Genomic DNA, 26,549 nt, shown 5'->3' on the forward strand with positions numbered 1-26,549 from the left:
TTATGGAGTACAACTTGGGTCCATAGCTTTGTGAAATCGTGTTGCACTCAAACCCTATCATCAGCTCTTACCAACTGAAATCAGGTCTCATCTTAACAGGCCAGTCTTCCAGTCATCTGGAATCCAACTGATAAGGTCATGAGCCCAGGAGAGGTGCTGCAGGCAATTTTGTACTGTTAGCAAAGGCACTCGTGTCGGCCGTCTGATGCCGTAGCCCATTAATGCCATATTTCACCACAGGGTCCTAACGGATACATTAGCTGTATGCCCCACATCAATTTCTGCTATTATCTCATGCAGTGTTGTCTTTCTGTAAGCACTGACAACTATATGCAAACACTGCTGCTCTCAGTCATTAAGTAAAGGCCAGTGTGTTGCCCTTGGTGAGAAGTAATGCCTGAAATTTGGTACTCTCAGCACACTCTTGACATTATGGGTTTCGGAATACTGAATTCCCTAACAATTTCCAAAATCGAACATCTCATGCACCTTGCTCCAACTACTATTCCTCATTCAAAGTCTGTTGGTTACCATCATGTGGCCATAACATGTCAGATTGGTTGTTTGATTTGGGAGAGGGAACCAAACAGCGAGGTCATCAGTCCCTAATCATGTCAGAAATCTTTTCATATGAATCACGTGAGTACGAATGACAGCTCCACCAGTACACTGCCCTTTTATACTCTGTGTATGTGATACTACTGCCATTTGTATATGTGCATATTACTATCCCATGACTTTTGTCAGCTGAGCATATGAATATATACATAGAGTAGGACAAACAAAATAATACATCATCACACATTACATATTAATACAACCTTACATTGACTTATCAGCCAGAACATTATGGCCACCTACTTAATATCTGGTAGTTCCACCTTTGACACAGATAACAGTGTGATGCATCATGGCATCGAAGCAACGAGGCCTTCGTAGATCACTGGAGGGAGTTGACACCACATCTGTGCACACAAATCATCTAATTCTCATAAATTCCTTGGAAGGGGGCAAAACGTTCTGATGGCACAGTCCATCACATCACAGATGTGTTTGATTTGGTTCTGATGTGGCAAGCAGGGAGGCCAGCACAGCACTGTGTTCCTCAAACTCCTGGCCTTGTGACATGGTGCATTATCTTGTTGAAATATGCCTCTGCTGTCAGGAAGCATGAGTGTCATGGAGAGGTGTATGTGGTCTGCAACTAGTGTGTGGGCAGTCATGGTGGCTTTCATTAGCTCCACTGGACTCTTGGATTCCCACGTGAATGTTCCCCAGAGCATAATGGAGCTGCCACCAGCTTGACTCTGTCCCACAGTCAAGGTGCTGTTCCCCTGGAAGATGATGGATTCACACCCTCCTATTGGAATGATGAAGAAGGTATTGGGATTCATCAGACCGTGCAACACTTGGCCACTGCTCCAATGTCCAGTGCCAATGGTCACATGCTCATTTCAGCTGTAGTCGTCAAGGTCATGGTGTTAACGTTGGCAGATGCATGGGTCTTTGGCTGCAGAGGCTCATCGTTAGGAGTATTCAGTGCACTGTGTGTTTGGACATACTTACATTCTGCCCAGCATTAAAGACTGATGTTAGTTCTGCCACAGTTCACTACCTGTTCTGTTTTACTAGTCTACCCAGCCTATGAAGTCCAACATCTGCAATGAGAGGTTGTTGTCCAGCACCACAACATCTCAATATGATTTCATCTTGGTTTTGCTACATGCTGAAGACCCTCACCACAGCACTCCTTGAACGTCCAACAAGTTGCGTAATTTCCTCCAGGCTATCACAATCCGCCCTCAATGAGACTCAGGTAGATCGCATGCCTACCCCATTCTACACACAGACAGCAATGTGCATGTGTCTGACTAACAGTCATTCCTTGCCATGTGACACTGATATCAGCCGGATGGGTTTATATCAATAGTATGTCAGGGGTCATAAAGTTCTTGCTGATCAGTGTACATGTACAGTTCTGTTATTAAAATTTGTAGTCTTCATTTTCTCATAGATCTTACTTTTGTGCTCATAAACAAGTCCATATAAATCCTTCAATGATTCAATAAGGATTTTATGTCAGACAACAGCTGTTCATTAGGTATGCTAATATAATGAAAAATTTAGGGACAGTATTTTCAATTTTGCCTTAATGCAAACATTATCAGAAAAATGTTATTGGGCAGCGTAGTCACTAACTGGATAAGAACATTGTTTCAGTAGAAATTTTATAAGTTCTGCTTTAAGTGGTGGCTGACCAACCTCAACAAAGAAGCAGGTATTGAGGATGTTTCTGTAGACAACTGTAGGAAGTCGGATCTGTACAATGTAGACAGTGTTGAGGATTGTTAGATGTTTAGATCTTACATTCAGGCACTCATTTTTCAGCAGTGTGTTGTAAAAGTCCCATTATGAAAGAAAGACATCACAATTATGGAATGAGTCACATTACACACTTTAGGCAGAAACATCTACTGCAGACTACTTCTGCAAACTATTCTAACATCAAACTGTAAATAGTGTTACTCTATGCACAATGATAAGTATGGGAATTACTTAAAAATTACTTTGTATATGTTTATGTATATTATGAGAAAACAGCTACTTTGAAGAAAAGTGTATAATATGTAAGCAAAAGAACCATGTAGGATGATAACATTGATAGACTGAACAGCTGATTAGCACACATATCATGGTTTGCTAACAATTGAATTTCCTATGATACTTTTGCTACTGACTTCTACTCTTATTCTGATGCCACATGACCATGCAAAAAATATAAACAGAAATATATGAATAAACATTAATGTTATTGAAGCAAGGTGAAAATTAAAATTATTCCATTGTACAGTGCTGAATGATAGAGAAAACTGCAAGCTACAAGAAGCCTTCAAAATTTGTAATGGTTGCCATAAAGATTTATTAACACAGACCAGGAGCAACTATGTTACGAGCAAGCTTCAAGGTTCGCACAATGTTACTGCTTCTGTCTGTTCAAAGATAGACAGTTTTAGAGCCTGCCAACAGAAATCCAATATAGACTATATTATTAACCACAATATGATGTACATAGAAGACCAACTTGAAATTTCCAGCATGTTCAATGAATACTTTTTTTTAGCAGGGAAAGCCATAAACATAAAAACCTATGCAATATAATTTTACAGGTAATCCATTTTAGCATAGCATATATCTAGCCCCTCAAACCTGAAAATAAATCATTAACATCATCAGTTCTTTACAATCCTCAAGTTCTGCATTGAATGATGGCCTCAGTATTAATGTGCTAACAGTGTTAGGTGCACAATACCCTCTACAATACTGACTGCACATCTACAATTGAAGAAGAGGAACCCTCTGTGTGTATTTTTATATTTGCTGCAAAGCTGATGTGTCAGTTTATTTTTGTGGCTGCCTTATGTGAACGTGTGTATTTCAGTATTGAGTAATAAGGTTTGTAAAGTGTTATTATTTCATTCAGTTTGCAAAATTCCCTTTCATGGTTTTATCTCCCAATCCAGAAACCTAATTTTGGGCAGGCCACTTCTTCGAGACCTGACTTATGAATTTATGTGTGTAGAATTTGAGGTGGATAACATGGTACTAGGCTCTAGGTGTAGATCCTGAAGTGGGGATTTGAATAATAAATGTCATGTTTCTGGAAGGTATATTATAAAAACAATCTGTTGTCTAAACACTCAATTTTATTACAGTAAATGTTGATTATGTTCACTCATGAAAAGAGACATTGAAACAATTGACAAATGCTATCAGTGTGAACTTACTCATATTAGAATATTATGAACAGCAGTGCTACTTGACTATGTAATAAAGGTTAACTGAAATCCCAGTGTGAGACTCAAATTTAATCCCAAAAAATCCTAATGGAAAAACAGCGATAGCAAGCTTGATGACTGGTTAATCAGATCATACATTCAACATATGAATGTTGAACCTGAGATGGGCAGGCTTATGAAATTCCGCAAGTGCAAAACAAAATTACTTAGCTTGCCAGTGCCACTTTTAATGCTCACCTTAAAATTTCTTTTGCACTGAGATGTAGGTGGCTGCTGTGGAGGTGGCTACCCAAGGAACACAAGAGCGTACTGTGATATCAGCAATACTGTCCCCCGGTTGTCTCTAAAGATCTGCTGCTCTCCACTCCCAACCAAAGTCCACGACCAAAATCAAAACTGGACCACCCTTGACCATGGACCCTGTCCATATCTCAAGTATTTGCCTTTCCTGTATGTCCCTGCTCTATTTTTTTTCCATGGGACAGTGTCTGTTGCCAATAATAAAATTAGAAAACACTGTGGCCCAATAGTGAGGTTTCTTTCCAGAATGCAGAGTCCTGGCAAAACAGTGGGTTGCTTTCAGATGCCAATCCTATCTCAAAACTCTCCCCTACTACTAAAAAGCATCTGTGCCAGTTCTGTGCTCGTGATGTCAGACTTTAGCAAATCCCCCATGTCTTCCCTTCAAGGTGCTAGCCCACATCAGAGAACCACAAAAATTAGGAAATACTGTTCATGAGGTTAGCCCATTATTTTGTCCATCTCATGTTTTGGAAAATGGGTGACAGTTGTCTATAAATCCAGTCTGCAAAACATGAGAAAACTGCTCTCACTCATAGGCCATGGCACCTCTCCACTTCCTGGCATCTCACTAAGTAGCACGGTGTTGTAAATTGGACAATGACTTATCGGCCCACTGGGGTAACCTCAGCAGTCCAGTTCCATGAACTCAATGCATGGGCCTCTGCACAAAGTGCCATTTCTCCATAACGTTTCTGCTCACCCCATCTCAGCTCCAGTGCTGTGTCTTCCCACATGCCAAAAGCATTCAAAACCAGAGAGACTCCTTCACAATGTTAAAGAAGAAAAAAATACATAGGGCACCATGCTATCAGTCAGTGTAATCCAAAATCTTTTTGATAAACATTCTCAATGGAATCCACTAATGAATTTATGACTCCCATTCTCTAAATTATTAAACAAATATCAACTTTAATGAAAAGGTGTCCAAAATTGTTTGATGCTTTTCAAGTTATGTGTGAGCATAAGTCTGTAAACCCATTTACATGGATTATTCCACAAGTGTCTAGATAAAGTGTCTCCTTACCTCTGTCTGTAGCAGTAAATAATATAACAGAATCGGGCACCTTCCCAGACATATTAAAAGTAGCCCAGAGACTACTAACAAATACACAATTGAAAATTGCATGCCAAACTCAATACTCCCTGTTTTCTCCAAAATAATTGAAAACGAATTTTCCCAACAATTAAAATCTAATGTTTGCATATCAAAATAAATTCATAAAATGCAAATCAACAAGCATAGTAGCTGTTCAGTTAATTGATGAGGTGATAAGGGGAATCGAGAACAAGGAACATATTGCCATACATTCTAAGACCTTGTAAAAGCTCTTGACTGTGAATGTTGCTACCTTTAGATTAACTATGGGACATCAGGATAAGAGGCTCTCATAATGACCAAACTAATTCCTACTTGAGTAACTGAAAATGGTTTGTACTTCTTTAAACTGAAAATAATGATCACAATTATAAAATTACTAATTTAAAATAAGGTGTGGCAGTATTGAGCCTTCTTCTGTTTTTGATTTATGGGAATGACATTCACTATTGCTCTATAAGCTGCGATGTACTTCTTTTTGCATATATTTATAATGTATAAAAAAAGTCTCACTTAATGAATTAGAGACTCTCTGCAGTATTGTGACAAAGGAAATTGTTCAATACTTCAGTGAAAGCCGTGTTAATATAAGCACCAGTAAGACATATCTCATGGAGTTCAACAATAGTAAATAGTGATGAAATTAGACTGTACATATGTAGTGAAACCATAAAAAAAGAGTTTAGTGTAAAATTCCTTGGTTTAACCATTCAATGCAATCTGAAGTGAGAAATGCATGTTGAATCTTTAGCATGTAAGTTATCTAACAGCCTATTTGTAATCAATATCATTAGCAAGTTTTGCAAAAATGCTGTTGTCCAAAGGACTGTTTGCCTTGCAGGGTATATTACGTCAGATTTGTAAACTAGAATTTGAATAAAATCTGAAGGAATAATGTCATCAAGGGAAAAACTGTATTATAGTTGTAATAGATAATAACTTGCAGTTATTATTTTGTGGGGAAGTTCCAGTGGAATGTAAATACTTTGGAGTAAAGGAAACCACTCACTGAAAAGCAGAAGCATTGAGTTGTTGAGTCGTCAACAGCCACACTTAAATAGCAAAGAAAACTTGCTAGCTTCTGAAGCAATCCTTTTTTGACCTAGAGTACAAATATACCTGTGCCCATAAATGGCACTGGCTGGACACAATATGCCTGTGCTGGAGTGGAGGTTGCATTGGTTGGGATAGCCAGTTTTCCAGCTAGGAATGTTGTAGAAAAGGATGACAGGTGCACAGGCTAGGCATGTGATGTACGATTGTTGGAGCCAATGAGGAGCGGCACATACTGAAGGTGACATGGGGTGTGAACTGGGAAGAAGTGACAAGATGGAGGAAGGGGAAACTGGTAGGTGGAGGGTGTGAAAGATGTTATGCGAGATAACTCCCATCTGCATAGTTCAGAGGAACTGGTGGTGAAGAGAAGGATCCAGATGACATAGGTTGTGAAGCAGTCATTGAAATTCAGCAAGATATGATCAGTAGCTTATTGTGCCATCAGGTGGTCAACTTTGTTCTAGGTAACAGTTTGGCAGTGGCCATTCATCCTGGCGGACAGCTGGTTTGTAGTCATACTGACATGAGAAGCTGTCAGTGTTTACAGCAGAGTTGGAATATCACATGCCTGCTTACACTGGAGGTCCGGGCTCTGATGCAGTAGGATAAGCCTGTGAAAGGACTGGAGTAGGAAGTGCAGGGTGTGTGGATTGGGCAGGTCTTGCACCTTTGTCTCCCATAGGGAGAGTGAGTGGGAGTGGCTTAGGGGTGGACTAGGGTGTTGAGTAGGCTGGGTGGGTGATGGAACACCAATTTAAGAGGGATGGGAAGAATCTTGGTTATGATGTCCCTCGTTTCAGGTCATTTTGAGAGATAATTGAAGCCCTTATGAAGGATATTGTTCAGTGGATGATCCAGTCCAGGGCAGGGTAATATTGGGTGGTGAGGGGGAACACCTTTTTATCTGATCCTTGGGGAGAAGTGGAGGTGTGTGGGGATATGGCATTGGAGATCCTTTTGCAGACTAGGTCTTGGGATGGGGTGGGGATAGGGGGTAGTTCTTGTCTGTGAAGATCTTCATCAGACATTCAGCATACTGGGCAAAACAGTTCTCATCACTGCAGATACCTCATCCACTATGGCCAGAATGTGTGGGAGGATTTTTTTGATGTGGAAGGGATTGTAGCTGTCGAAATACAGGTTCTGTTGCTAGTTAGTTGGTGTAATGTAGACATAAGTGTGGATGCAGCCATCTGAGAGGTGAAATCAACATTCAGGAAGGTAGTAAGCTGGGTTGAGAAGGATCAGGTGAAGTAGATGGGAAAGAAGATGTTTAGTTTGTGAACAATGAGGATAGGGTGTCTTGGTTCCGTGTCCAGATCATGAAGATGATGAATCTGAACCAGACTAGGGATTGGGAGTTTTGAGAGGCCAAGATGGTTTCCTGTATATGGCCCATAAACAGATTGGCATAGTAGGATACCATGCAGGTGCCCGCAGCTGTGCCACAGCTTTGTTTGAAAATCTTCACTTCAAAGGAAAAGTAGCTGTGTGTCAAGATATAGTCAATAAAGTGTAAAAGGAATGAGATTATGAGTTTGGAGTCTGAAGGATGTTGAGAGAGGCATTGTTCATTAGTGGGAAGGCCATAGGCATCAGGGTTGTTGGTGTATTTGGAGGCACCATCAACAGTGATGGGTAGGGATCCAGGAGGGAAAGGAGTGGGGAAGGTGGAGAGTCGTTGAAGGACAGGATTACTATCATTAATATGGTATGCTATGTTTCGGGTAATTGGTTGGTGGTGTTAGTTAACAAGAATGGAAATTCTGTCAGTGGGAGTTCAGTAACCAGCTGCAGTGGGTCAGCCAGGATTGTTGGGTTTGTGGATTTTGGGGAGCATGTAGAAGATGAGTGTTGGGGGTGTCATTGGGATCAGGAGGAAAATGAACTTGGGAATGAGCTCCTGGGAAGGGCCTGCAGGTTTCAGAATGGATTACTGTGAAAGCTACTAAGTTTTCTTTCTTTTTTGCATGTGCATTTTGACTACTCAATGGTTCTGCTTTTTGGTGCATGGTCTCCATTATTACAAATTTTTTTGTCATTGTTATTTCTTGTTTAGGTCAGTTGCATAGGGGAACTGGTTAATGGTACCTTGGGTTACAACAACTAGCTAAAGTAGGCTTTTCTGTTTCAGGATGAGTTAAAATCAGTGATGACAGTGTATGGCTGGATGAGAATGGTATGTATGATTAAAATCTGTCATGCTTAATGAACCAGATTTGACAAGCTGAACTGATTTCCTCACTTCTAATATTTACAATATCTGACAGATGTGATTGATAAGATTGTAAAGATGAAACAATGAAAATATTTCAGCCTACGAGAGATACGCTTAGTATCTGATTTATATGAATCGTCATTAATATAATAAATGATACTTGACATTACTGATAATCATGAGATATATTTAGTATCTGATTTATGAATGTTCACTTCCATTGTTGTAATAAATAATTTCTGCAGCATTGATCATCATGAGAGATGCTTTATGTTTTATTAATGAATGTTCTTCTCTGTTATTACTGTTGTTTCCTGTTGGGATGGCATTGGGTTCTGGGGCAGAAATGTAGATTGAAAAAAAAAAAAAAAACATACACCAGTTAGATGTTTAATATAACTATATACTTAACTTGGTACAGTGATTTCACTGAATGTCCTGTTATAAATCCAGATAGTAGCCTGGAGTATATATAGGAAAATGCCACTAACAAGTCCTATTTGAACTTTAATCACTGTCTGGTAACAATCAGAGACCTGAGTCAGTTACCCTTGTACTCACATCTATATATCGACTAAGCTTTTGATTAAACTGAAGACTGAAGATTCTGGAGACTCAAATACTGAAACCAGAATTCTGGGTCCCAAAAACTGGAGCCCAAACAGTAGAGACTGGAGGTTCCCTAGGGAGGACCTCTTATTTGTGTGATGCTTTGAGCTGACAGTGTCAATCCAAGAGGATGTGACCCTCATGCAGCTGGTAGTTGGAGGAAGCAGATGCTAATGGCTGCCTCGCATGGTAACCTCCATAATTACTATTGCCAACTTTGTATAGTGGAATGATGCAGCCTGTGTGGCTCTGATTGCTGATGATATCACATCCCCCCCCCCCCCCCCTGCCTCCCCCCCCCTCCCCCGACAATGCCTGGAAATAATGGACGAGCAACCAGATGTAGGGTGCACACTTATGGACAGCAACTGAGGCTCTTCCATGCCTGATGAAGCATCAGCAGCTGGTGAGTGCTCAGTGTCAGGTAGAAAGGCAGACCGGCAAAGAGGGCTGAACCTCAATGTCATGTGCTGTGTGGGTACCATGGTGACATCAGTGGCACCATGTTGACCACCAGTGTTTTCTCGTCTGGCACCAGTGATGCTGGATGGCTGGGAGGGTGAAGGCAGCTGAGGTGGCGAGATCTGTTGTGGGCTATATCTGGAACTGAGAAACTTCAGGCAGGATTATGTCAGCAACAAGCACATATTTGATTTTGATGCTGCTTATCACACCACAGGGAACCCGAGTCATGTAGAGTGAGCGACCAACAACTTTAACAATGACGCCTCAGTTTCAGCATCTGCAACCACCAAACAACCTTAAAAGAACAGTCTCATTAGCATTAAATTTAGTGCACTGCAGAACCATAGCTGACCACAGCAGATGCAGAAGATGCAGTAATGTTCTGTGATAACATCTCTGCAGGAATTTTCCCAAGTGATGTGCCATTATTTTACTGAGAAAGGTAGGCTGCCAAAAAGGTCAATAATACCTGCTACTGATTGTGGGAGACATGTAGTCTGTTTATTTGTTGCTTAAATGTACAGACATAGCATTCTACTTCTCTGTTCAGCTGCGTATGGAATGGTACATTAGTAAGAAATTGAATTCTGTTAGCATCACAAAACTTTTTAAACTCACCAGAGGTAAATTGGGGTCCATTGTCAAAGAGAATCACTTGCAGTAGGCCTCCTATACAAAAAATGGAGTTGCGAGACTTGATGGTGTGTGATGATATTGTGCACTGTGTTGAGAACACAAAGAGAATTTGCTGAAAGAGTCAACAACCATCAACCAGCGAATATTCCAAAATGGACCTGCAAGGTTTATATGAAATCTCTGCCATTGGGTGTTCAGTTTGGACCACTCAAAAAACTTTTGGTGTGCTCCACATATACATGACAATTAGCAGTCATTTGTTCTATTTGTGAAGCCATCCTGACCCTGTACTGTGGTGTCAGGAGAGTTGCTTGGTTCACTCCATGCCTCAATGACCTTCATCCAGCAGTTGGAGAATTTCTCTCTATAATGATTGTGCAATTAGCACATGTGAATGATTGGACTCTGTGTGGATCAAGATGACACCCTGTTGAACCAACAGATCATGGCAGTGTGCAAAATAATGACAAACCAGAGAGCTGCAAATTGCCTTGACCAGGTGGTGGCCATCCAGTGTGAATGTCCTGTAATAAGACTTGTAGATAATGATCTGCAGCTGTTGATTGGGCAGTTCACTGATGCATAATGCAGAATCCTTGCAGAATTTTGAATCCTGTGTCTCCACACAAAAACTAGAATTCGAATAACCATTCCTGACAGGCGAACAAGAAAAGGTGTCCATATTTGGAGTGCTTGGTGGATGGTCTGTATATGATCTTGTACTGATAGTTCGACAGAATTAAAGAAATTAAAGACTAACATTGCAATTTCTGCACATGGTGGGAATGGGTAGTATGGGCTGAATAATGATGTTGATGGCTTGTGGTCTGTTACTAGATAGTTTTCACTCATACAGGTACCTGTGAAACTTATTCACTCAATAAATAATTGCACTCTTTCAAATTCTAAAGGTGGCAGGGGTAAAATACAGGGAGTGAAAGGCTATTTACAATTTGCACAGAAACCAGATGGCAGTTATAAGAGTCGAGGGGCATGAAAGGGAAGCAGTGGTTGGGAAGAGAGTGAGGCAGGGTTGTAGCCTCTCCCCGATGTTATTCAATCTGTATATTGAGCAAGCAGTAAAGGAAACAAAAGGAAAATTTGGAGTAGGTATTAAAATCCATGGAGAAGAAATAAAAACTTTGAGGTTCGCCGATGACATTGTAATTCTGTCAGAGACAGCAAAGGACTTGGAAGAGCAGTTGAACAGAATGGACAGTGTCCTGAAAGGAGGATATAAGATGAACGTCAACAAAAGCAAAACAAGGATAATGGAATGTAAGCGAATTAAGTCTGGTGGTGCTGAGGGAATTAGATTAGGAAATGAGACACTTTTGCTATTTGGGGAGCAAGATAACTGATGATGGTTGAAGTAGAGAGGATATAAAATGTAGACTGGCAATGGCAGGGAAAGCGTTTCTGAAGAAGAGAAATTTGTTACAATTGAGTATTGATTTAAGTGTCAGGAAGTCGCTTCTGAAAGTATTTGTAAGGAGTGTAGCCATGTATGGAAGTGAAACATGGACGATAAATAGTTTGGACAAGAAGAGAATAGAAGCTTTTGAAATGTGGTGCTACAGAAGAATGCTGACGATTAGATGGGTACATCACATAACTAATGAGGAGGTATTGAATAGAATTGAGGAGAAGAGAAATTTTTGGCACAACTTGGCCAAAAGAAGGGATCGGTTGGTAGGACATGTTCTGAGTCATCAAGGGATCACCAATTTAGTATTGGAGGGCAGTGTGGAGGGTAAAAATCATAGAGGGAGACCAAGAGATGAATACATTAAACAGATTCAGAAGGATGTAGGTTGCAGCAAGCACTGGGAGATGAAGAAGCTTGCACAGGATAGAGTAGCATGGAGAGCTGCATCAAACCAGTCTCAGGACTGAAGACCACACCAACAACAAAAAATAATTGCAAGTGATTCTTTCTCCAGCTGTGAATAATTGCACTGAGCCTTATTTGATAGTTTGGATGCAAATGTGTTAGTGTTCTCTGAAGCTTCCATCTTGTGTGAAAGAACTGTTCTGATTCCATATGAGGAAATGTCATTTGCTAAGATGACAGGCTTACTGGGATCAAACTGCTTCAAACAAGTGTCACTTAATAGTGATTTCTTTAATTTTCAAAAGGCAGACTGATGATGCTCTGAAAATATGAACGGGACAGTCTTCCAACAGAGTTGGTGGAATGGTCGTGCAATTTAGGCCACATTTGGGACAAACCCAATATAATAAATGAGCTTCCCTAACACTGTTTGCAATTTGCTCATATTACAGGTCTCTGGGAGCTGATGAATTGCTTTGAGATGAACTTGTGTTGGGTGAACAGCCTGAGCAATGATCATCTGTCCTAAGTACTTGATTTCCATTTTAAAAAGCCACACTTGTCCTTGTTGCATTTCCATCTGACAGCAGAATGGTGCTTGAAGGAGACTCATCAATTGTTCTAAATGCTCATCTGGAGAGTGACCAAAAACCTCAATTTCATCTAAATAATTAGAAGATAAGGGTACACAAGCAGTCAGCTGTACCAGGTAACTTTGGAATGTGGTGAGTGCTGAAGCACTAGCAAAGGACAGATGCAGAAACTTGAACAAGTCCAGATGGTTGTTGACGACAAAGAAACAATGAGACTGCTCACCAAAAGGAATTTGGAGACAGGCATCTGGCAAATAAGTTGTAGAAAAGAAGCAACCAGCTCCTACTCTACCAATTAGGTCTTCTGACTGTGCCCAATGATAAGAATCAAGTATCTGAGAGTTAACCCAGTCTTAAAGTCAGCACACAACCACAGTTTGCCAGAAGATTTGGTGTCACCAATAGAGATGGCCACTGATTAGGTGGCATGAGGGCAATGATGCCTTGGTCCTGCCATTTTGTCAACCCTTGAGCAACTTTTTGCCTAATAGCTTGAGAGACGGGCCATGCCCAAAATAATCTAGGTTGCGTATTGTCATCAGTATGATACGCAACTCAAAATGTGATGCTTTGTCTAAATTGTCCTCAAACAGATTGCTAAACTCATCATGTAATGTGAAAACACAGTCTTAAGGAACAAAACAATTTTTTTGAACACAAGATAGTAAAAGAGACCCTCTCTTAGTAATGTTCCAGAACGTGGCAGGCAAACTACAGACTCCAAGATCTGGGATGTCCTATCCAAAGTCCACAGAAACAACTGCTTCAACTTATGGAGTTTGGGCTGACCCAGCCGCTCATAAGTACATCTGTTCAGAATTATAACTGATGCTCCAATGTCTAATTGCATGCACTAGTCTTGACTGAGAATCTGCAATGTAACAAACAACTTATTCACTTCCCTTTAGCTAGGTGAAGAATTCTGAGAGTGTGACATGGATTTTAACTGAGTATGGATTTCCTTGTGAATGTGAACTGTCTTGGACAGTACAACATTGCCATTCATTCTATGACATCACATCTTTGGCACCACATCTTTGTTTTATCTATTCTTTTGTAAGTAGACAGACTGAATGCAGCCATGCTTACCACAATGGAAACACTGCACATCACAGCAGGGACATGCTTGCCACTTGCTGCCTTGAAACACTGGGGACATGACTTTGCACCTCACACCTGTCACTTGACATATTGCTGTTGGTTACTAGTGCAATGCGGCATTGACTATGCCGTATGGTGGTAGCGCACATGACCTGAACATGCAAGCTGTTTACTGTCACTTCTCATATGCACTGCAAAAATATGTGGGGACTCAAAATCAACCACAGCACTGTCCAGAGTGTCTTGCGACTCCACTGAATCTAGCTCTTGTTTTAATGTTGGATCTGAAAACTTCAAAACTTGAGCCCTAATGCAAGAGTCTGAGATGTTCTGAGTAACTGCATCACACAACTTAGCGTCACTGTAATATTTCCCACAGTCACAATGATATTTGCACTGTCTAATTAGGCCCTGTGTGTTTCTGAATGTTTATTGGTTTGGTTAGGCTCCGTAGGTTGTCCGAAAAATTTGTATGAGCAGCCGCCATACTCAGTTGCTCATCAAAATATTTGTCTAAAGTAGCAAGTAATTCCCTGTACTGAACACTTTCAGGGAGGGTGGTGGAAAACAATCTACATGCAAGACAGTACCCTGTGACACCTACTGCCAACAAATAAATATGGATATCTGTCCATACTTTGAATCCGATGAGCTGAGAAGCGGATATCAAACTGCGTCCTGTATTCAGACCATTCTTCTTGCTGAGCACTGAATGGTCAGAACTGTGGCACAAAGGCAGTCATTGCTTGTTGTGGCAGTGTTTGGGCAGCAGAGAATTCTGCCTTCATATTACTGTGGAACTGCAGTAACTTATTCATGCATTCCATAAGCTGGGCCTACAACTGAATGATTTGATTTAGGGACATGTCCAGTGATGCAGTACCCATGATTTACAACACAGTAGCAAGTGAAAAAAATGTGATGCAGACCAAAATGAAAAAAAGTCACAAATGGCAAAAATAAATTGGCCTCTGAAAAAATTTGAAAAGCACACACATTAATATACAACTGGTGGTGGTAAGCACAGTCTCTGACAGAGCTCATGGTGCTAATCCAATGAGGCATGTCCCTCAGGTAGCTGATGGTTGCAGTTAGCGATTGCTCGTGGCTGCCTCTCACAGTAAACTGCATAAACATCGTTGCCAACTTCATATAGTGTAATGATCCCCCCTGCATGGTATCAGTTGCTGATGATACCACAGTTATAATAAAAGATAGTATTGTACATCAACTTAACACCTATTGAAACTATGAAAGTATTGCCCACTTATATTACACAGAATCACATTTAACAAGCAGATCGTTTTCTAACATAGTATAATAGTGAATCAGACCAGTTCTCAGACCAGAATGTAAGCATTTTAAAGGAAATTCTGTGCAGCTGAGATATCTAAATGTGGTTTACAGACTATTTCACAATTTCAGTTCATACTGCACTTCTTAGAGATGTGGATGACAAGAGCTTGGCTTTCTGTGCAGCTGAGATATCTAAATGTGGTTTACAGACTATTTCACAATTTCAGTTCATACTGCACTTCTTAGAGATGTGGATGACAAGAGCTTGGCTATGGAAAATTGATTTGCCATTCAGTCTACATCAGTGTCTCTTCTCTGTAAACCACTATAATTTAGGCAGTTGAGGATAATTTTTATTATTTTATGCTTTAAGCCTTCTTCTAATTTTACTGAAGGATAGAATATATGAGGGCATGCTGAGCAGTAATTCCTCTGAATTTCTTTTGTGAAAATTCTTAAAGCTTTTTAAATAAAACTAACTATTTTTAACATTCTGCATCATTATACTTCTTGTCTGCATATTTATTTCTCGACACAGCCACCTTGCAATGAACACATTTCTCCTAATGAGAGACTAGTATGTTTTACTGTCACTATAGAATATTGGACTTCGTTGATGAAGCCACAACCTCAGCTCTGCTTGCACCACTCCATCACTATCAAAGTTAAGTTCTCAAAGGTGATAGTGTAAGAAACAGATGAAAATTGGCTGGGGCCAAGTCAGAACTGTAAGGAGGATGATCCATGACAGTGAACTCAAGATTGTTACAGATGCTGCAGCACTCGTTTGTGATCTGGCATTGCCATGCTACAGGAGAGGGTGCTCTATATGTGTATGAACTCTTGATTCAAACTGCCAGTTTTTCAGGAGTCTTTCAGCCAGTTTTTTGGGAGTCTTTCAGTACATTGCAGAGTTTATGGCGGTGCCTTGAGGCACAAATTCCAAATGCACAACACCCTGGACATTCCAGAACACTGTGAGCTTCACTTTGCCTGCTCAAAACGTTATCTTGAACTTTTTTGGTGTTAGTGGTCCTTTCTGGTGAAACTCCGTTTATGCTGTCTTGTTTTCAGGTTCAAAATGGGGAACCCATCCTTCATCACCTGTCACAATGTTGTCAAGCAACCTATCACATTCACGCACAAAGTGAGAATTCAAGGCATGCACTGAGAACACAGTTTTCTGTATCACAGTTCTACAATGCTATCTTTACATGCTCTCATGATATGCCCCACTAATTTGAGGGCTGTGTGTTTTATCTGGCAATTTTCTCTGATGAGTTCATCAACCTGATTCTGATGAGTCTCATCAGTTGCCATTCATGGCCTCGTGAAAACAATTATGACTTATATGTTCCGGTGTCACCTGGTATTAGTGTGTTTATATTCATAGTTCCTATAGAAGTGATGTTCATGAGGCCGAAGAATAAATTATAGATTTTTACTTAAAAAACTAAATGAAAAAATTACTGGGTTTAGTTAAGTAGGTTCTCATGTAAAATTACATTGATATTTCACACTTTATTGGTGAAAAAATTAATCTTACAAATGTGAGTTTGCAGATGAATCAATATTATCATTGTATGTAGACTTTCCTGGGGTACACTGCAAGAAATCTTCTCAGCCTTCTATCTGGGTGGCTGCATTGAAATTCAGTGAAATGTTGATGAGAGTCACTGTTGTGACTGTAGGAAGTAAAAGGTTTTAATTGAATTTGCCTGGTAGCAAAAGACAATAGCACTTTTCTTGAAGTCTAATAAAAATAATGCAATAACACAGTTAATTTGGACAGGAGCCCAAACTACTTGGTTCAAGAACTTTTTAGTTAGTGAACTGTTCAAAGTTCCAACAACTAAATGAGCAAAGTTCGCTTTAAGTCCTAGTATCAGAAGACTGGTCTGATATCACTGAATGTCTGATTCAAGATGAGAGTTAATCAATTTCATTTAATACTGGAATGTTCATTCTGAGACAAAGTCTAACCAGAGACAGGAGAGTTACTGGAAGTGAATGGTGAGTCCCTGGAGGCAGTGGTCAGTGTTGAGTGGAGCTGCACACAGCAATGGCTTGTCTGCTCAATGACTGCATAGAGTAGATGCAGGTAAGGCTGTGCAAATGGAACTGGCTTGCTAGCAAATGACATCTGCTTGAGTAAAAGCCAGACTGATGATTACCTACTCCACCCCCTAGTGGACATGTGGTCAACAGAGGTAAAACAGTTCCAAAACTGTAGCACCGCTAGTGGCAATGTAGGCACTGCATGTGGCAGTGCCAGCACCATGAGTTTCTGTGGAGCTATCTGCAGGCTAGCCTGTAAAACGTTTACCATGTTGACATATGTACAATGACCACTATACTTTTTTACAAGTGCTGTATGCCAGCCAGTGTTGTGATGTTGACAGTGGAAACCTTTTGGTAGATAAACTGGTCCACCTTGTTTTTATTGCTATGTAATAGCCATCCTAGGAGAAGCATGGGGACACAGCACCTCACTACCTCCAGTGGGAGAGATGGCAAAGCCATGGTAATGGTGTAGAGACTTGCATCGACAGTGGTGTCCCCATGCATGAGGCACCTTGGGTCACTGTAGTTGACACCCATGAGTGTGGGTGCCTTTGATGGCTGTCTCCCAGTCCCTGTAGCCGAGGTCATCAAGAGCCCTTTAGTGATGCTGAAGCCATCCTGGATGAGGACACGAATGCTGTGGTTGGTCCAGATGGGAACCATTCAGAGTGAATCTGAAGAAAGAACAGCCACAAAATCTGTCTCATTGAAGATTGAACCTTGTCCCAGATGCTGTGGATGGAGGTGCTTCCTGGTGTGGGCCAGTATTTGTGTTTGAATTTCTAAGAGCGAATAATCAAAGAACTGGGAAGTTCTGCCAGTGGCCTTTGTAGTGTATCCATGCAAGCAATATTAGTAAACCTGTGTGAAGCAATGGGTTCTTGTGGTCAACCACGTTGATACAAACCTGAAGAGTCTTGAGAGGTTGACAGTGTAGGTGTGTTCCAAGGCATGGGCCATTGGATGGGTTCTGTGTTGTGCCAATTCTACTCCCTGAAAACATTGCAAGTCATGAGACATGTATCTGTGATGGCAAGAGACACTTTTGAAAATGTCAGACTCAGATGTCCATCATAATTACTGAAGAGTGATGATTGTGATTGTGATACCTTGAATGGGAATGTGGGCAGAACATTGCTCACAGACAGGAGTGATGGAATTACCAAGAGTGTTATTCTTACAGTCGTAAACCTTTGGGGAAAAAGCTCACTGATATGTGACAGATGGTCAGCTGATTATTCAGAGAGTGGAATAATGTTGGCAGTCAACAGATTTGAGGATTCCATGGAGTTTGTGTGTGCATCAGGCATGCATTCATTGACTATCCCAAGTGATACTGCAGGCAAATTGTTAACTGCTGTAGAAAATGAATTGTTACAATTCTCAGGTAAAACTTCTTGTAAGTAATTGGTTCCCTGAAATGTTGCCAAAATGGAAAAGTAATGTTCTAGACATGACGTGCCTGACCATATGTTATTGGGAACCTTTAGGTTGATTGTGCCCAAAGGGTAGGAGTAGATACTGGCCTTGTGGCACAATTGTTTCAGGCTTTGAGTTTGTTTACAGGTCTGAAGGACTGGCAAAGAGTCCTGTAACATTGCGGATGGTGTCATGGGTTGTTTATTGTGCACAGTAGTACTGAAAACATTAAGCAAAGCATAGTAGGGATTTAGCTGGTTCTTCAACAGAGTGTATATTAGTTTACTTGGGTCCTGACCTGGATTAAATAGCTGAATAAGTCAAAATACTTTAGCTCCAGAATAAGCAATTAGAAAAGCTTGATTTCATGTGTTACCTTGAATGTTGGAGGCTACAAAATGCTGTTCTAATCATGTGATTAGGCTGGCTGTGGCTCCAATTCCTCGCTGAAATCTGAAAATGGTGTGTGGGGGGGTTACCCTCATGAGGAGGAGGGCAATGTCTGGGTAGTATACCATTTTCAAACAAGTTCCTTTTCTTGTTGTTGAATTATCTGTAAGTAAAGCAGTACTGTGCTATCACATCCAAGGTTTGCATCACCATACTGAAATGAAAGAGTGCAAAATCAGTATAACTGTATAATTAAATTTTATTGCCAAAACCTCAGAGAGGTCTGAAAGTGACTTTGTATGAGGTAACTACACTGGGAATGTATGCAAACTCAAAAATTACAACACCCTTGTCACCTTTAAATGTTGGGACAAAACTTGTATTCAAATTCTCCTCATCTCCCTTATATGTTGTGACCATAGCTCTAGCAAACTGAAATAATTCACAGTTCACCAAGCTACACTATAAATTTTTGCTTTTCCCATCTTGTCATAATACAGTCTGGGTGATGACTGACATTTTGTGACCTGTGTGTATGATTGTTTGCAAGTGTGCTCAACTTCAACTACAGGAGAGTAATGCCAGTGATGTAGTACAATGCTGACATCTGGAATTAGAAAAGTTTCTTCAGTCTGTATGCAAGAGCTGTAAGATATTTATTTCTATTTAGTGAGAAAACTGGGTCCCTTCGTTCTTATTACCATGTACAGACCTCAGCATTGGGTACCTAATTTACACGATCTACCTCATTGTATGCTCTCAGCAAACAATAGAACCATATCATCAAAACAGAATTACTTTGGATTCTGTATTTTATCATAATTCTTCTTGTTCTTTATCTTTCATTGTGTATTCTGTTCTCTCACACATTGGTGCATCTCTTGCATCCACCCTTTCAGTTCTCCCATATAATCATTAAAATTACAATAAGCCTCACCAGATCCTTCTATAGTATCGCTGGAATGTTGTATACACTAAAAAGAACAATTCTCTTTAATTGGATACGTAAAAAATATACTCACCAGGCAGCAGGAGAACACACACAAAAAGAGTGATGTGACTGGTAAGCTTTCGGAGCCAGTAGCTCCTTCTTCAGGCAGAAGGGTTGAAGGGGAAGGAAAAGGACTTGACAGGTCTAGAAAAAGGGGTACATTTTGGGAAAGTCACCCAGAACTGCAAGTCATGGGAGACTTACTGTACGGGATGAGAAGGAAAGACATTCTCAGAAGGAAAGACTGATTCTTGTCCTGTGCGGTAAGTCTTCACTGACCTGCAGTTTGGGTGACTTTCCCAAAATCTACCCCTTTTCCTAGACCTCTCAAGTCCTTTTCCTTCACCCTTCTTCCTTCCCCTTCAACCCTTCTGCCTAAGAAGGAGCCCCTGGCTCCAAAAACGTGCCAGTTACAACAGTCTTTTATGTGCGTGTTATGCCGCTGCTTGCTGAGTAGATTTTTTATCTATTCAATTAAATAACTTTGTCAATAATTGATTGTTTTCACTGTTATAAATAGAATAATTTGTACAGAATATATCCTGTTGTGCTGTGTACACAAAATCAACATACAGAAGCTACCTGTCCCAGTCTGTTTGCAATCTATTTACGTAATGCTGAAGCATTTCTGTTGACATGGATTTAACCTTTCTCATGCTCTGTTTATTTGAGGATGATAGCTGGTACACTGTATTTCCTCAAAATGCAACAATTTGCACACTCTTTTCATGATTTCACTTATACAATTGCTTCCTATCTCACTCAGAATTACTGATGGTATTCTGTACCTACCAAATCAATACGACACTTCTCGAATATGAGTTTGGGAATCTCAATGATCTCTAGAGGCATCTTTGTGTGTATCCTAGTGAGTTTGTTCTTTTGGCAGCTTTCACATTTCTGGATACAATCTTCTATATCCTTTTAATACTGCTCCATAGTCAGTACTTTTTTGTTCATTCATTAATTCTTCCTATACCTTGGTGTCCTCCTATTGGAGAATCATGATTGTGTTGTAGTATTTCAGCTTTTTTTCCCCCCACTTATTTCTTCCACTGTCTTGGCTTAGCCGCTTTGTGGTATGTGTCCTTGGAGGATGTATCTTCCGTCTGCTCTTCTATGTCAACCATCTTGCTGTCTTCACCTGCCTGTGAGTCCCTCACTTATGTTTTGGCTTCCTCTTCTGCCACCTCACGACCTAGGCTACTGCTACTTTCCAGTCAAGTGCCAGCCACACTGACCTCTCTCACTCATGAGACTTCATCAGCAACTTGATTTTGTTTGCTGCTTTTATGTGTTATCTGGTAATCATATCACTCCAGCTTTAATCTAAACATCATTAATCTGGATGATGGGTCTGATATGCCACCTACCCATGTGAGGGGTTTATGGTCAGTACATATCAGAAACTTTCTGTCAAATACATATGGCCTAAAGTATCTGGCTAACATCTCCCTCTCAGTAGTACTGTACCCCTTTCTGCTTTATTCAGTGCCCTCAAGACATACGCAACAAGTAGGTCACTTCTGATCTTTCCCTGACTTAAGATGACCGCAGCAGAAATCTGGCTAACATCTTTTGGTGGTTTTGAAGTCCTTTTTCAGTGTCTGGGTACTGCAGTATCAGTGGACTGATCAGATTCTCTTTCAAATGCTGAAAAGCATTTTCTTGTTCTACAACAAAGGTGTAAGGGAACTTATTTCTTTAATAATTCAAGCAACGCTTTACAATTGTACTGAAGTTACTTATAAAATGCCTATAATATATGACAATACATAGATAACTCTACAGTTGCTTTCTTGCTTTAGGCTGTTGATACTCTTTTATCACTTTGACCTTCTGTGGTGTCTGGCCTCAATCCCTTGACTGACAGGATATGACTCAATTGGCTCACTTCTTTTTGCAAAAATTCAGATTTTTCCACTTGTAGCTTTAGAATGTGGAGTCTAAGCCTATCAAACAATTCTACAGGGTGTACATAAAGTCCAGCAACACTTTCAATTATTTATTGCACAAGAACCAAACATTGTACATATATCATGGATATGTCATTTTGAAGAGAAACCCTGAAAGCTTTTTTTTCATGTATACTGCCACATTGTAGTTTGGTAATTTGCTGATAGTCTGCACTAGTCGCAAACATGGTGAGTTCAGGTGCAGAGTAAGCTTTCTGTGTGTTGGAGTTCAGCAAAAACAAGTGTGCTACAGCTGCTCAATGGACTTGTCAAATCTGGGGTACAAAGCATCCACATGAATGCATTGAATTTGAGCAGGATTCCCCAAAGGTAAACGTTTTTTGTGCTTTGTCATGTTGAAAACTGTATGGGCCATTCTTCTTTGCCAAGAGCACTGTCACTGGATATTCCTACTGGGACATGTTGCAGCAATGGCTGATGCCTCAAATGCAATTAGACTCTCTGTTCATCTTTCAGCAGGATGGGGCTCCACCCCATTTTCATCATGAAGTTCGTGGGTACCTGAATATGGAGCTGCCGCATCAAAGGATCGGCCGTGCTACAGAAGGGGACAGCTGTTTCATGAAGTGGCATCCCCAAGCACCAGATCTCACTCCATGTGACTTTTTTCTGTGGGAACACATTAAAGATCTGGTGGATGTACTGCCTCTACCATGTGACATAGCAGACCTCTGGGAGAGAATACGGGAAGTGACTGCCACACTCGACGATGCCATGCTGGGACGCGTATGGCAAGAATCTGATTACCATATTGACGTCTGCCGGGTCACTCATGGTTCGCATATCGATGTTTGGAAAAAAAACTTCAGAGTTTCTCTTAGAAATGCAATATGTATGACATGTGTACATTGTTTAGTTCTTGTGCATTAAATAATTGAAAGTTTTCCCGGACTTTATGTACACCCTGTATTAGCTTCATATTATGTTCCTTTAAGGAAGAGCCAAAAATCACCATGTCATCCTAGGAGATAAATAATTTGTCACTTTGTACCCCTGTCAAAATATAATTCATAAATTTCTCAAATGTACTTGGAGCTCTTTTAAGGCCTGACTAGACTCTATTTGAGCCGGCCGGTGTGGCCGTACGGTTCTAGGCGCTTCAGTCTGGAACCGCGTGACCGCTACGATCGCAGGTTCGAATCCTGCGACGGGCATGGATGTGTGTGACGTCCTTAGGTTAGTTAGGTTTAACTAGTTCTAAGTTCTAGGGGACTAATGACCTCAGCAGTTGAGTCCTATAGTGCTCAGAGCCATTTGATTTTTTTGAACAAATCACTCTACCTTCAACCTCCAGTAGTAGTTTGATTTTGCACCTGATGCTATGTGTATATAACTTGTCTCCTGGCAGATGAAAAACATTGCTATACATGTTGCATAGCTCAATAACTTTTTCTTCCACATCCATACGACTCACACAGATATTCTCTTTTAGCATACTTATTTGAGCTTCCAACTGTGGTTTATCTTTATTAAAGTGACTTACTCTGAACAAGTCCCACTCTGGTACTGTTTCCACTATCAGCAGTGGGAATTCTAATGACACACTCTCACCTGTAGTGTTCAGCACACTCATTACGCATTCTCCTGAGTCCACTTTTCCCAATGCCTCAGGTAAATAAATGACCTTGGTGATCTCCTATTTTGAAATGATAGTCTCTCTTATTCTGTTTGCCTCAGTTTTTAACGTGAATACCTGTTCCTCTCAAGAGCCTATTTTTAGCTTTCTTTCAAATAGCTTGTGTACCTTTAATTTCTTTCTGGCAATCCCAGTTTCCTTTTCCTGCTACAGGTTGACAGTTTGGCTCCTGTCACTACTGATCTTCACCATTGTACATACCTTTGCTCCACAACTAATCCTGTTACAAAAGAGCCTTCTCTTTTCTATGCATGCACTGTGCAGAGCTCACTATCTTGCTCCAATTTTATTAATCTATGTGCCTATCTCTCTGCATCTCATCCTGTTTTGAAAGAGTCTTATCTTTCTCTTATGAGCACTGTGTGGAGCTCTCACTCTTTCTCCATCTTTGTTTTGATCCCTTCCCAATGGATGCACAGGCCCTGGTGGTATAATTAATTATGAAACCATTTTCCTTAAATAAGTCTCTACCCAACAGCCAGTCAAATGGAAGATCTACAGCTTTCCTGATTATGTGGAGGCAATGCCTCACTTACATTCTGCTTCTCATCTGCAATCTGAAAGTCTTTGCAACCATATTAACAATTTCCTGAATCCTAATTCCTTCAATGGTTTATACCTCCCAACATCCTTTAAGCTGCTTCTTCAACCCAGGCTTATTTGCACCGCCCCCCGTCCCCCTCTCCTATCCATGAGAAATCTCATGCCATTCTCCATGCCTTCCTGACACTCTAGTTCTCTGAAATTTCATTTCTGACTGTTAATATCCTTCCAGGCAAGGTATAAGGCAACTGCTTTCTTACACCCTTACTCGGTTTCTCTGCCTTTCATTTTTCCTCTGAGCTTGCCATTCACTCTGTACAGTCTCTTGTGTAGTGACCAGTTTGTCTGCATGTAAAACATGTTAAAGACTTAAACCGGGGGCATGGGTCACTGTGCCTGGGTAAGTTATGCTGTGAACGTCTTACTGCACATATTCCTTCTGTTTCCCTGCAATTTCCAAGGAACTTGGTGAGACCAATGTTGTCCATCTTCACTGGCACTTTTCTATTCTCTCCTCCATTTCCTGGTACAACCTGCCCTACCATTCTTACTCTTTTATCAGCATGAAGGTCTCTTGCAATGTGCACTGATTTACCACATGCAAAATATTACATTACTTTCTTTTTGTTTCTTGATGCCACACTGTCACTTTGGGTGCTTATTTTGTTTCTGGCTAAGACTATAGTGCCCTTTCTTCCATCACAGTGACCTCTATAGCCTCTGCTAACGCTTTTTGTTCACTGTGTGCTTGCACTATGGTCTTAATCCTATTGTTGAAAACCCCTTGGATGAACGACACTCTGCTTAACTTCCAGATGAGTGTCAGCCTACCTTCTAACTCTGACTTTCACATGATATCTCTAAAGCTTCTGTAAAGAAGTGCTACATTGCATCCAACTGCAAGCCTCACTATGCTTTGCTTTCCCATGTTCTTGGGAACTCTTGCATGCCTAGTAATCAAGTGTTCTTTTGCTGGCATAGTTTTCTACAACAATGGCGTGTACATCTCACGAAGAGCAACTTGAATCTCTTACTAACATGTTCCATGTGCTGAGCCAACTATTTTAGCAGAATGTCATGCTGCTCTGGATTTATAAGTTCAAATGCAATATTTTAGTTGTCAAGGGACTCATTCAGAGTATTCTTAGTGTCATCAAATGATTTCAGTATTAATTTGAGTGCTTCCGACAAACTAACAAACTGCCTACTGGGTGTCTCTTGTGCTCCAGTGCCATTGCATGAAACACTATCCCCATCTTGTGGTGTGGCAGCTAAGGTGTTCCACTCATCACCTGAAATCTTATTGCTACTGCTGTTGCTGCCTTGTGTCATCATTTACAGAGCTTCCCTGTGTCCTCGTGCTGCTGCTGGTTGCTGCCTCTGCACATCATCTGTGTTCTTCCACTACCATCCACCACTACTGCTGCTCCACCCCCAGCCAGCTTTTGAGATGATTGCCTTGACCCTCAGGCACTGCCCATCTCCACCTGCTCACTCTGGCCTCATCTTCTATTCTCTCCAGGTGCTGCCCTACCATCCATCTATCTTGCTCTCTAGGCTCTCTTGCCCTCCTGGCTCTGCCATTGACCTGCATATTTGTTGATGCAAAGATTCTCTAAACCATGCCATCTTTTTGTTTGATGCTGGGTTGAATAGATTTGATGTTTCAAAGAAGGGTGACCTATCTCAATAATTTGTTGCATATAGTTATTGTTTCTTCAAACAGCAGACAACCCTTGCTAATCTGTGACCAATGCCACACACCTGGTACCATAAAATAAAGCATATGTCACATCCAGCAAGCAGCCTAGGCATCTTCACCAAAATAAATGAAGCAAATACCCAGAACCAAGAACAACTGCCAACTTGAGTAACTTAGAAATACATATACTCGGTGTAGCAAAGCAGCTTAAATCACTTAAGGCAAGGTCTCAGGTCCTGATTTTAGACCAGTCAGGTTCCTCTCGGAGTATGTTCATGCAATAAACCATATTTAGCAATCATATACAACCAATTGCTCATCGAAAGGTCCATACCTAAAGACTGGAAGGTTGCACAAGCTACACCCATATCCATGAAAGGAAATAGGAGTAATCCGCTGAATTATAGACCTGTATCTCTAACATTGATATGCAGTAGGGTTTTGAAACATATGCTGTATTAACACTATGAGTTCTCTTAAAGAAAACAATCTATTGATAAACACCCAAAACAGATTCAGAAAATATTATTCTTGTGAAACATTGCTAGTTCTTTATTCTCACAAAGTAATGAGTGCTGTTGACAGGGGATGTCAAATTGATTTCATATTTTTGGATTTCCAGAAGGCTTTTGACTCCATAGCTCACAAGCAACTTCTAACCAAATTGTGTGCCCATGGTGTATTGTCTCAGTTGTGTGACTGGATTTGTGATTTCTAGTCAGAATGGTCAAAGTTCATAGTAATTGGCAGAACTCACTGAGTAAAAAAGAAGTAATATCTAGCATTCCCCAAGGAAGTGTTCCTAATCTACATAAACAATTTAA

General features: G+C 40.6%; 1 protein-coding gene across 3 annotated transcripts in view; it reads left to right on the forward strand.

Annotated features, from left to right (window-relative positions):
* Nucleotides 1-26,549, forward strand: part of LOC126452545 (acetylcholine receptor subunit alpha-L1-like) — a 179,466-nt gene that overhangs the window by 87,154 nt on the left and 65,763 nt on the right. For all 3 annotated transcript variants that reach the window (XM_050091109.1, XM_050091110.1, XM_050091111.1), the window contains one exon: nt 8,387-8,431. In XM_050091109.1, the coding sequence (XP_049947066.1) occupies nt 8,387-8,431 (45 nt within the window). The remainder of the gene's footprint in view (nt 1-8,386; nt 8,432-26,549) is intronic.

Source organism: Schistocerca serialis, unplaced genomic scaffold (genome assembly GCF_023864345.2).
Source record: "Schistocerca serialis cubense isolate TAMUIC-IGC-003099 unplaced genomic scaffold, iqSchSeri2.2 HiC_scaffold_897, whole genome shotgun sequence".
Lineage (NCBI taxonomy): Eukaryota > Metazoa > Arthropoda > Insecta > Orthoptera > Acrididae > Schistocerca > Schistocerca serialis.